A 12,568-nucleotide genomic window follows, 5' to 3' on the forward strand; every position below is an offset into this window, starting at 1 on the left:
AAAGTTGGGCTTGTTGCCTTCTTATTACATTTTCCTTCTAATTTGATTGGCGTACATCAATCACTTAACACTCTTGAAATACACCTCTACTTTAATCATTCAGCTCTAATGCTCTGGGCCTATGACAACATTGTCTTCAATCTTTCCATCCTTATATTTCATTGCAAGGTAATGAACTTGATTGCTTTGGCGTGTCAGTAGCAAATTTACTTTTCACGTACTTTGTCTTAGTTTTATTTATTGTGAAGCCTTTGTACTCCAACAACTCTCCCTAAGTCTAGTTTTTTTGTTGACTCTCTCTAGTCATCAATATTACATCTTTTGCAAAGATCATATATACGTGCTCTTGAATATGAGTGTTTACTTTGTTTATGATAAGAGCAAACAAATACGGGCTCAAAGTCGATCCATGATGTAAATCAATTTGACTCAGAACTCATTCATTATTTCTTTCTCTCACACTAGTCACAATCATCTCATAAATATTCTTTATTATGTCAAATATTGTTGCTGGGGACTCGTTAGTTGTCTCTTCGTAAGCTACATTGCTAGTTACAGGCAGCCCTCGCACACTTCCTTCATTATGTCAATATATCAATTTGAGACTTCTTTCTTTTCCAATTCCTGTCAAATGAACTCTATATGTACTTTGTGATATGCTTTTTCTTAGTCATTAAAAATTATGTTGAGATACTCCTCTTATATCTGTATTTCATCATTTGTTTAAGTAGAAAGTAGCTTTGACGGTTGATCTACCTAGTGTAAAACCAAATTGATTCTCTAATATGTACGTTTCTTACCTTGACACACCAGTCCATTTGATCTTTTGGACAAATTATCTCAAGAGGGTTTTTTAACGTAGTAAGGGTGTGGAAAATTGAGTGTTTCTTTCATCGTATTATTATGCAATTTGTTAGCATTTGTTGCGTTAATGTTTTACAATTTTCTCTAGTTAAATGGTATCTCCAAATTTTATTTGTAACATTTTCACTTGAAAGAGTTTGGTCTTGTGTTTAAGTTGATGACATTCTCTGTACTTTTATTTGAGTCTCTCATTCTTGTTTCTTTCCCCATTTTTTTTTCTTTATTTTTTTAAAGATTTGTAAACCTGTTTTAAATGAGATCAGTAAACTATATCACACCCATGGAATTTAACCAACGAACCTAGCTGGGACCTGCCTGAATCTCTCATTCTTATGCTTGAACACAAACCGACCTCCGTTGTCTATATGGTTGTATATAACGGTGTATCCTATTAAGGATACCATCACTTTTTTTTTAAGGAAACCAAATACGTGATGTTGCATCAGCTACCCATAATTTCCTCTAATACAACTTCTTGAGGGGACACCTCAAGATCATTCATCTTTTGCATTCACTTTTATTGGGCACCTGCTTTCAGCATAGTAATCTGTTTCTATTGTTCTTATTTGGAACATAGTGATGAGGTTGATGTTCGGGGAACATTTGGCGAGGGAAATATTCGGGAAAAAATGGCTAAAGTAGAAGAAAATTGGAAAAATAAATTTTTTATACTAATTATGGAAAAATATATATTTAATTTATCAAACATAAAAATATTAAACAAAATTACAAAACCACATTATAATTCAACTTCAAAGTAAGAAATTCATCAACTTGTCAAAATCTCAACTTCAATAGTATAATTGGGGGTTTAAATCACTGATTGAAATATTTGTGAAACAATCGCGACTTTTTCAAAACTATGGTTGGAGCTACACACGTAGTCAATGATTTCCTTGTCCCTTATGTGACTGGGTGGTCAAACAAGGAGCCTGCCTGCCTGTGTACGTGGAGGATATTGGAAAATAGTAGATAGTAATAGTCTAATTTTGTTATTTTTATGTTTTCTTTTCTGTTTAAGGACATTTATCTCCATTCACCTATGTAAGGGCATTTTTGTCCATTCACCTTTTTATTATTATATATATCTGCCAGCTCTTAATTAAAGACTTGACAATTCTACAATTCTTCTTGGTATCAGAGCATTAGAATTCCTCTCTTGGTTCTCTTTCGATCTCCTTCATTTTTTTATTATCAAATGCTGCGATAACTCTCTGCGCTGTGTTTCATGTCCTATTTTGTTCATCGTTAGCCTATTGGCTGGACTGTTGAGTCCCTTTTTTTATCTGCGATAGCAGCACTGCAGCCTGCGGAGGCGTGCGACAGCACCTAGGGTGCCTTTAGAGACCTATGACAGTGAGGCAACCTCTTGGGAGGTCTACAGGACTTGTGACAACAGCTATAGTGCTGTATGTGATCAACGACAACAACTACGACTTCCTGGCTTTGATTCTCGACAGTTAGAATGCAGATGAACCAGCCATAACCACCGTCTTCTCCGATCGGCGATCGTTCAGGATTTTTATCGGTTCGGATATTATTGGATATCCGATATTTTTTTCAGATTCGAATTCGGATATAGCACTAGTGCTGTGTGTGATCAACAACAACAACTATGACTTCCTGGCTTTGATTCTCGACAGTTAGAACGCAGATGAACCAGCCATAACCACCGTTTTCTCCGGTCGGCGATCGTTCAAGATTTTTTATCGATTCGAATATTATCGGATATTCGATATTTTTTCGGATTCGAATTCGGATATAGCACTGTCCGATCGGATAGCTATCCGTTGACAGCCCTAGGTGACCCTCTTTATTTTCGATTGTACAAGATCTCCCTTCAATCCACAAGTTACGTCACTTTTTGTTTAGTATAAACCATGACATCTACTCACGAGATAAATGACTCACACACTGCTCTTGGGGGCAATTCTTCTGCACAACGGATTACTACTGTTCTGTTAGATAGTCGTAACTTTCAGTCCTGGTCTCGGTCTGTGCGACTTTATTTGGGTAGTAGAGGTAAATCTGGTTGGTTATTGGGCACCATCCCTAAGTCACCCCCCACTGATCCCAAATTTGAATAATGGGAAATCGATAACTGTACAATTCTTGGATGGTTATTTAACTCTATGGAACAACGCATCTATACCATGTTCATGTACCATGAGACTGCCTCTTCTTTGTGGTCGGCCCTCACTCAAACATATGTCCATGCTATGAATGACTCAAGGATTTATGAGCTGTATCGTGATATTGCTCAAGCTACCCAAAACACTCAGAGTGTGGCAGATTACTTTGGTTTCCTTCAGTCTCGTTGGGAGGAGCTCTCGCACTATGAGTCTATAGCTGAGTTATCTGCAGAAGTACTAGGTATGTGGTTAAGTGGATTGGTCGACATCAGACATACCAATTCCTCATGGGTCTACGCCTGAGTTTGAAGTACTTTAGACACAGATTCTTAACACCACTCCATTACCATATTTATTGAGACATTTGCGACCATTGATAGTGATGAGCGTCGTCGCCGTGTAGCTTCTTCTCAGACTCAAGTCCCTGGGATTATCTCTGTCCCAGCTACAGATCAGATGGCTCTAGCAACCAATTCAGGGTTCTCTGATTCTCGTCCTCAAGGACATGGCAGTCGAGCTCGTGGAGGCCGTGGACGTGGTAAAGGGAGTGGCCTTACTTGCAGCCATTGTGGGAAGGTTGGACATGAAAAGATCCGTTGCTTTCAGCTTTATCCCCACCTTTTGAGATCTTCTGTGGGACATCCTTCTCTTCGTGCTGCTACTATAGAGTCTGCATTAGTTTCTCAAACGACTCTTGGCACCATCAATTTGCAACATCTCCAGACTCAGATTGCAGCCATTGTACGGGGTCAGATCTAGGCTCACACTCCCTCATCCTCGATTGTTGCGTTGGTTATTACACCTCAAGGTACATCCTCTGCACTTCATGCTACTCAGTCTGGCTCTACTCCAATGACATGGGTAATTGATTCTGGCGCCTCTGATCACATGACAAGTGAGTCTAGTCATTTTACCTCCTCTATTTTTCCTACTACTCATAGGGAGGTTTGTCTTGCTGATGGGTTCCTCACACCTATCCACAGCAAGGGTACTATCTCATTATCGCCTAATTTTTCTCTTGACTCCGTGCTTCATGTCCCTCACCTCTCTCTTAACCTTTTATTTATAAGTAGCATTACTAAATCTTTAAATTGTTCCGTAACATTTTTTCCTACTCACTGTATTTTTCAGGACTTGACTTCGAGGAGGATTTTTGGCAAGGGGTATGAGAATGATGGTTGTACATATTTGGATCTCAATCGATTGCGGCTCCAGTTTCTTTGCTTCCATCGTCTGGGAGCCAAACTTTTTCATCTCAGTCTTTAGATTTATGGCATGCTCGCTTAAGATATGCTAATTTTCAGCACTTGTGTTCTTTATTTCCTACTTTAAAAACTTCTTGTAGTGGGTACAAATTTCAATGTTCTGTGTGTGAACTCTCTAAACAACTCGTACCTCGTATATTCCTTGTATACATTAGTTAAATGCAATATTTGATTTAGTTCATTCTGATGTTTGGGGGCCTTCCCCTGTTACTGCATTTAATGGTCATAGATACTATGTTACATTTATAGATGATTATTCTCGTTGCAGTTGGGTTTATTTGATGCGTTCTCGTTCTGAGGTGCTTCCTATTTTTGTTAATTTTCTTAAGATGTTTCAAACTCAGTACAACATCACTGTTAAATTTCTAAGGTCAGATAATAGGGGGGATATATTTCGGATGGGATTCGTTCCCATCTTCATGAGAATGGTATGCTCCATCAGTTGACATGTCCATACACTCCTGAGCAGAATGGGGTGGCAGAACGTAAGAATCGTCATCTCATGAATACAGTCAGGTGTCTTCTTCGAGGCATGCATGTTCCTAAGGCATATTGGAATATGACAGTTCTAATTGCGACTTTTCTTATTAACCGCGTTCCGAGTCGCACCTTAGGAGGACAGGTACTTCTTCATGTTCTTCAACCTAACTGCACTCTCTTCCCCATTACTCCTAGAGTCTTTGGGTGCACATGCTTTGTTCAAGATAGGATTCCCACTCATACTAAATTAGATGATAAAGCCATTCGGTGCGTTTTCTTGGGTTATTCCACTATGTCTAAGGGGTATCCGTGTTATGATCCGGTTTCTCACCGTGTCATACATTCTCTTGATGTTACATTATTTGAAAATATTCCATATTTTCGTACTACTTCTACTTTGTAGGAACCTTTTTCTTCGCAGGACCCATCACTTATAGTGCTACCCTCTTCGATCTTTCCTTCACCTCCGTCGGAGTTTCAGGTCTACACTTGTCGCCCTCGTCCATCTCCACCTTTACCAACCTCCTCCTTGGACTCAGGTATTTCATCTCCTACTCTTACACCTATACCTGTTCCTATTCCTTTTGTTTCTGACTCTCACTTACCTATTGTTCTTCGCAAAGGTAAACGAGGGTGTGTTACTGATCATCCTACTGCTCAGTTTGTCTCCTATCAGGGTCTTTCTCCTTCTTATCAGGCCTACCTTGTTCTTATTGATTCTATTCGAGTTCTTCGGTCTATATCAGAGGCTTTGCAAGATCTTCAGTGGACTAGAGCTATGACTGTTGATATGGATGCTTTGCAGAAAAATAATACCTGGGAACTTGTTACCCTTCCATCTGGGGAGCGAACCGTTGGTTGTAAATGGGTCTTTACGGTGCAATACTTCGCAGATGGCACTGTTGATCGGTATAAGGCGCGACTAGTTGTTAAGGGGTTTACGCAGACTCTAGGAAAGGATTTTGGTGCCACATTTGCTCTTGTTGCCAAACTTTCCACTGTTCGTCTTCTTATCTCTTTAGCTACTTGTCATTCATGGCCACATCATCAACTCGATGTGAATAACGCTTTCTTAAACGGTGATTTGACTGAAGTTATATATATGGACCCCCCTCCTGGGTTTCGTCTTCAGGGAGAATATTGTGGGAAGGTATGCCGCCTTCTCAAATCTCTGTATGGTCTGAAACAGTCCCTGCGAGCTTGGTTTCAGCGTTTTTCAGAAGTTATTTTGTCCATGGAGTTTACTAGATGCCACTCAGATCATACTTGTTCTGTTCATCGAGGATTGGAAGGTCGATGTGCCATTGTTCTAGTATATGTAGATGATATTATCTTGACAGGAGATGATGCCCAGTGGATTGACAGGGTGAAGATGATATTGAGTCGTGTTTTTGAGATTAAGGACTTGGGTCCTCTAAGTACTTCTTGGGGATAGAAGTAGCTCACTCTCGACGAGGTATTTCACTATCTTAGCGCAAATACACATTGGACCTTCTTCAGGATACTGGTATGCTTGATTGTCGTCCTACCTCTTCTCCTATGGATCAGAATCATCGACTTCATATCGAATCTGGTGATCTATTATCTGATCCGGCTTCTTATCAGAGACTTGTAGGTCGTCTGATTTATTTGACTAATACTAAACCGGATTTGACCTTTGTGGTTAGTGTAGTCAGTCAGTTAATGCATGCTCCGCGTACATCTCACCTTGAGGCCGTTCATCGTATTCTTCGCTACTTAAAGTCACGTCCTGGCCTTGGACTTTTCTATTCATCCACTGCTCAACCACATTTGTCATGTTTCACTGATGCTGACTATGCGGGCTTTCTTACAGATAGGAGATCTACCTCTGGTTTCTGTACATTCCATGGAGGTAACCTTATATTATGGAAAAGTAAGAAACAGAATGTGGTCTTTCGTTCTTCTACAGAAGCTGAGTATCGTGCTATGGCTCTTGGGACATGTGAGCTTCTCTGGCTTCGATATTTACTAACAGAATTGGGATTTCCTCTTTCTAGTTCTTTCTCGTTGTTCTGCGACAACAAGTCTGTTATCATGCTTGCTTCTGACTCAGTTCTTCATTAACAAACTAAGCATATAGAGGTTGATGTTCACTTTTTCAGGGAGAAAGTTCAATCTGGTGCATTTTAGACAGTCTTTGTATCTTCTTCAGATCAATTCGCCGACATGTTTACAAAGTCTGTTGGTCCTTCTAGGTCTAACTCTCATCTTATCAAGCTGGGTTTAGTTGATATATTTGTTTCAGCTTAAGGGGGGGTATTGGAAAATAGTAGATAATAGTAGTCTAATTTTGTTATTTCTATGTTTCTTTTTCTGTGTAAGGACATTTATGTCCATTCACCTATGTAAGGGCATTTTTGTCCATTCACCTTTTTTATTATTATATATATCTGTCAAGCTCTTAATTAGAGACTTGACAATTCTACAATTCTTCTGAGGGCACAAGCAAGAAAGTGGCTCTTGAGCCCCCTTTATTTTTTTCTAGAACCCCTTCCATATCCCATACCATGCACGAGCCACCCCCCCCCCCCCCTCCCTTTTTTTTCCCTTTTTCTTTTTTTCCATAATCGCCTCCCCATGACTCGAACCTTGGATGTGGGGTTGGCTTTGATACCAAATGTTAAGACCCAAACCAATGCTCCAAAAATACCTAGGTGTTAATGGAGTGGAAAGTTCTCATCCCACTATCTATAACTTAATAATGTAATTCTCTTCTTTTGGTATATTAATGATTTTATATTGGACTACGCTATGAATAACATCATATGAATGCAAACATTTCCCATCCTAATGTGTAGCATTCTTCTTGGTTTGATGCTAGTGTGGGACAAGAAGATGGTTCACACACAGTTCAATTGGTGTTGGTATCATGTTCCCACCTTTGCTCCTTACAAGGTTGAAGGAGTCTTCTTTCCATTAATTCTTGCTCATGGCGGGACGGCTCAAAGTGCTAAAACAGCTGCAATAGTGTTACAAAGTTTGACACCAAATGCACAGAGTGTGTTTAAAGTTCTTGCTGAGCATCAATTGGCTCATTCTGATGAAGAAGGTAACTTTTAGCCAATTCTTGTTAATAGGGCTGGCAATGGGTCAGATAATACCCGTCTACCCAACACATCTGACCCGGATAAATCAGATGTGGGCAAGGTTTTTCTACCCGATTAAGAACTTGGGTAATATTACCCGGTACCCATTTTCCCAAAATTTTGTAAGGTTGGGTATGAATACATGTCATATCCTACCCGATTACCTATTCACCTGAGGGCAAAATTATAATTTCGTATACTATATATAAATACATGTAAAATTAGGGTGTTTATTATATAATATTTGTTATTAAGGCAAAAAAGTTTCTGGCGAGAGCGTAACAGTTTTGGTGACCCAAAAATCGGGTACGGTTATCGACTTAAAACTTGGCTAAAAATTTGGACTTGGGTATTACCCTAAAATTCGGGTAAGAAATCAGGTATGGGTGTGTGTGTTTTAATTCTGGTATGGAGTTGGTACAGGCCTTACCCGACTCATTGCCAGCCCTACTTGTTAAAGCATGGCTGGTCTTTTATTGTTCGTTGACTTCATGTTGCATTTATTGTGTCAGGTATGGCAATTAATAGCTTGTACACAATCTGTCGTGAGCGTTTCCTTGTTAGTAGCCAGGTTACGCTAAATGCCCATTTGACGGAGTTCAAAGATCATGAGCTTGTTAAGACAAGAAGGCACACCGATGGCCAGGATTGCTTATTCACACCTCTTACATCTGAAGCGCTTGAAAAACTATTACAAGAGATTGGTTGAATAATCATTATCTTGTATTTCATTGCTTCAACAGCTTATTAGGATGGCTTCTGTGGTTCCTTGGAAATATGACTTTTTAACGTCGTCATTGAAATAGATATTTAAAGTTCAAGAAAGTATGCTTTATTTTTCCGTGTATGCCTTTCGTCACTGAAAATTGTAGGTTAGGTAAGAGAGAACGTCGTGTACAAGTAAGGTTATACATGCTCATACTCTTATACTAAAAAGGAAACACAAACCGACAATTTCATATTTTGATTTAAAATTTTCGTTTTGCATTACTCTCGACAAATCTTACAATTATTTTATATTAAAATTTAATAAACTGAAGTGACCGAAACTTGTCTATGACATCTATTCTGCGAACCACTTTATCTCTTATTCTAACATTTAGCACTAAAGTATGGAGAGTTTCTACCTCCTAGCCGTGTACATGTTAAAATTTTAAACATGTTCATCTAAGAACCTTTGCTTTTTGATGCATGTGATTCGTTAAGACATGCAGAGTGGTTTGCCTTCCAAGTGAATGAGCAGTGAATATATTTAACCGATAAAGTGAGTAAATTTCTTGCTTTTACTTCTACAATATTTTGTTATATATAGTTCTGATTTTACCACATTTCTTGATATTGAATCGTTTTCAAGTCCTAAATAAGTTGAAGGGATGAATTGCTTATTTATAATAAGATTTCTTTGATTCAAGGTTTTTTATTTCTTCAATTTATTGTGTTTTTGTTCATCTTTCGAGACGCTTTTGTCTTGATTTTTAGCAAAGCTGAACCCAATTTTGAATTCGAATTCATGAGGTTTTCATGAGAATGATGCTAGAGAGAGATGGGATTTCAATTATTTTCATGCAGATGATGTTTCGAGATTGGATTTCAATGCACTCTTCAATCATAGGGTTTACTCAAGGTCCTTTGATTTGCCTTATTGGGTCTCTTTTCATTTTTTTCTGAATCAAATTTTAGGGTTTTAGTTTGCTGATGCTTCTGGAATTTCTGCTGTATCTGTAGCATAAGCTTCAAAGTCTATTATGATATTATCCTGATGTCCGTGAGACTCTCTTACCATCCATGAGAATCTCTTACCGAAGGTGAGGAAACATGAGGTTTTGACTGAAATCCAAGTTTGTTTTTGTGTTTTTTAAGGTTTATGGTTGCCTTTGTTGTTGTTTTTAATTTTTTAATTTATTATGATTATAATTAGATGTGGATTGTGGGATGCCCTTTTACTTTAGGGTTCAGATCATGTTAATGAGATATTGGGTATTTTTGAGTCCATATGTTACATATATAACATATTTCCCAAAATTAGTCATCTTCAACCCTTGATTCTTTAAACCTCAAGGCAAGATAGAATCTTGGGTGAAGTAGAAAAAGATGGAAATTTTGGTGAAGAGCCAAAAGATGACAGATTTTGGGGGGAAAAATCAAGGTATTTTTTGTAGAGGTTGAAGACTGCATTTAGCAATTTTTTTTTTTTTTAAAAACTTTGCCATCTGCATTCAACCTCATCTTTAATCTGTTTTGAACGTCACCTTAAATCTTTGTAGAAAATCCTTTTTTCTTTCTTTGAAGGTAATTGGGGGCATAAGCGGGCCCCCCAATGGCTATGTTAGATAATAAACAACTTACAAGTTTGCGAAGACTTTCAAAAACAGGGAACGTAGCCACAAAGCCAGAGAAACAACAATCAAAGCAACACAGAAAAACTATCCCCTCTGGGTATATTCTACCTCTCTCATCATCCTCAATTATAGTCTTCAACTCTTGAGGTTCAAGCTCTCTCTCGCCCACCATTGTTGCCATAGAGGCTAACATGTCCACTGCTTTGTTGATTTCTCTGCAGGCATGAAGGAACTCAATTAAGATAAAGGACTGCCTCAAAAGCTTTATGGAATCCACCACTGTTTCAACTCGCAATGGTACGGAGCAATTCCCATTAATACTGTTAATGATCAGCTTTGAATCTGAGACTATTAATTGGTGATCAGTAATTTCAGATTGCAAAAGCAGTTTCTGGGTCTCTGAAATACCCTTTTTAAATCTTATGTAGTCATCCGAGGAGAAAGGGACCCATGTGGGACAGCTGGAGCCTAAGAGGTCTTGGAAGTGATTGATATTTTCCTTGAATATGTCTTCCTCCGCAGTAAGGTAATCTCCTTGTCTAGATTGAATGCTTGTACCTCTATTTCTTGCTCCCATCTTTGATGGTTTAGTGGAAAATTTGGTGTTGCTGTCATGGATGTTTAACCAATTGTTCCTGGTCTTCTGTCTTAAGGATGAGTCCACTCTATTAGCAGTAATAAAGTATTGTTGAGAGATCCGTTTTTGCCTGCCTACCCAGCTCAAGGTTGAAGGAGAGGGTGGGGGGGTGGTTGGTTCTTGGATATTGTTTAGAAAGATTTGTTCATTTATTTTGTCCTAGCCAAAGGGTTATAAGATTGGTCCTATCCCCGATGTTCTCTGGAAGTTGGCCGGTAAAACTGTTATTCTAAAGATCAACCACTTCTAGGTTGGGTTGGAAAAGACGAGATGGGAGGGAACCTGTGAGCTTCTTGTTGTGGAGAGAAATCTTCTCGAGATTCAAATCGAGCCATTGAGGGATTGTCCCTTCCAATTCATTATCACTTAGATGTAATGAATAAAGATCTTTCAGATCGGCCAATTAGGAAAGTTTCCAATGATGCCATAGGATCCCAAGTTTAAATTTTTCAATGAAAATTTGGGGTTGATAGTCAAATTGCCACTCAAATTGGATTTGTTTCCTCCAAGAGACAATTCCTCCGTTCAATTTCAAACAATTCCACTGGAATCCCTCCTGTAAAAATAAGATTAGGTGTAAAATCCAGGATTAGTTTTCCAAGTTAGTAAAGAGTTACTAGAATTTAATTTCACCGGATATTTTGTTGTTTTGGAGGAGTAAATGAACAAGGTTAGATAAGTTCCCAAGTGAACTTGGACTTCCACCAGTTGAGTTGTTGTAATTGTGGTTCAACCTAATAAGGTTGGACAAGTTGCTGATTTCAATTAGAATATTTGATGAAAGAGAGATTTCGAAGGGTCAAGTATTGGAGTTCCCTCAGATTCTGCCAAATTGATTTTGGAATTTCATCTGTTGTAATAGTATCACTGAGGTCCAATTCAACAAGCTTCGACAATTTGCCAAATGACGTTGGGATTCCACCAAAAAAGTCATTATAACTGACATCGAAACTCTGCAATTGATTGAGGTTCCTGATCTCTTTAGGGATCTTTCCATATAGTTGGTTAGAGGACACATCCAACAATCTCAAGCTTAAATCCCACTTCACGACTTAGATTTCCTTATAGCGAATTCGAAGCAAGTTTAAGGTATTTTAGCTTTCTGAGACCAAATATTTGGGAAGGAATGGAGCCATTAAAGCTATTATGATTTCCAATTAGTATGGATTTGAATTGGAGGAGGGCTTGTTTATGATCTCCAGGGCAACATAGACAAAGAGTTAGAAGAAGAAGAAGAAGCTGAAGTAAGCAGAAGCGCAATGGAATTGTGGTTGTGATTTGGCCATGGATTGATTTGTTTCTTTTGATCTGGTCTGGGAAGAGAGGCTACAGCTTCCACACCCAGACAGATAGTCCTCATTACTCTTATTACATTGTGAGTGGTTTCCTCTAAACAATGAAAAACAGTTTTCTTGCTAACTTGGTAAGATTTTTACTCTTACTGAGGCTCCTTAGGCTCAAATGGATTACCACATTGGCAATCCAACACCACAGCACTCTATATTTTATGGAAAAACTCATATATATATATATATATATATATTATGCTTGATCGAGGTTTGGAAATTGGGTGGTTCCATGGAACTCCCAAATTTAAACTAAAACTCAACGGTGAAAATAACATTAGTTTTTTTCAAAGCTAAAATTTTTTTCCTTTACAACCTTGTGGCATCGGATCATGTTTTTGGATGCCACATGGTTAGCTCAACTATCCTTACTAAGAGTTGAAACGGTACTTTAAGTT

General features: G+C 38.4%; 1 protein-coding gene and 1 long non-coding RNA gene across 4 annotated transcripts; both read left to right on the plus strand.

The window, feature by feature from the left end:
- The first annotated feature begins 7,583 nt into the window (after positions 1-7,583).
- LOC147404929 (origin of replication complex subunit 2-like) lies at positions 7,584-8,673 on the plus strand. The gene is made up of 2 exons (XM_086441037.1): positions 7,584-7,811; positions 8,361-8,673. Exons 1-2 carry the CDS (start codon positions 7,598-7,600, stop codon positions 8,555-8,557), a joined length of 411 nt encoding a protein of 136 aa, XP_086297163.1. The 5' UTR covers positions 7,584-7,597; the 3' UTR covers positions 8,558-8,673.
- A 509-nt stretch (positions 8,674-9,182) lies between these two features.
- Positions 9,183-10,941, plus strand: LOC147404930 (uncharacterized). 3 transcript variants are annotated; one of them, XR_015177994.1, is made up of 5 exons: positions 9,183-9,472; positions 9,574-9,653; positions 10,221-10,284; positions 10,409-10,484; positions 10,625-10,941. It is a non-coding gene; the product is annotated as an uncharacterized LOC147404930 (long non-coding RNA). The 3 variants fall into 3 exon arrangements; XR_015177993.1 differs by having other exon boundaries at positions 9,185-9,472; positions 10,138-10,284; positions 10,625-10,940; XR_015177992.1 differs by having other exon boundaries at positions 9,189-9,653; positions 10,138-10,284; positions 10,625-10,939.
- Positions 10,942-12,568: the final 1,627 nt, after the last annotated feature.

Source organism: Akebia trifoliata, chromosome 4 (genome assembly GCF_017979445.1).
Source record: "Akebia trifoliata isolate Shusen 1 chromosome 4, ASM1797944v1, whole genome shotgun sequence".
In the NCBI taxonomy this organism is placed as follows: Eukaryota; Viridiplantae; Streptophyta; class Magnoliopsida; order Ranunculales; family Lardizabalaceae; genus Akebia; species Akebia trifoliata.

Excerpts from the sequence above, each read along its gene's own strand:
- LOC147404929 (XM_086441037.1), top strand. The coding sequence starts at position 7,598 with ATGGTTCACACACAGTTCAATTGGTGTTGGTATCATGTTCCCACCTTT. Across the intron at positions 7,812-8,360 it reads GGCTCATTCTGATGAAGAAG|GTATGGCAATTAATAGCTTG; the intron begins GTAACTTTTAGC and ends TTATTGTGTCAG.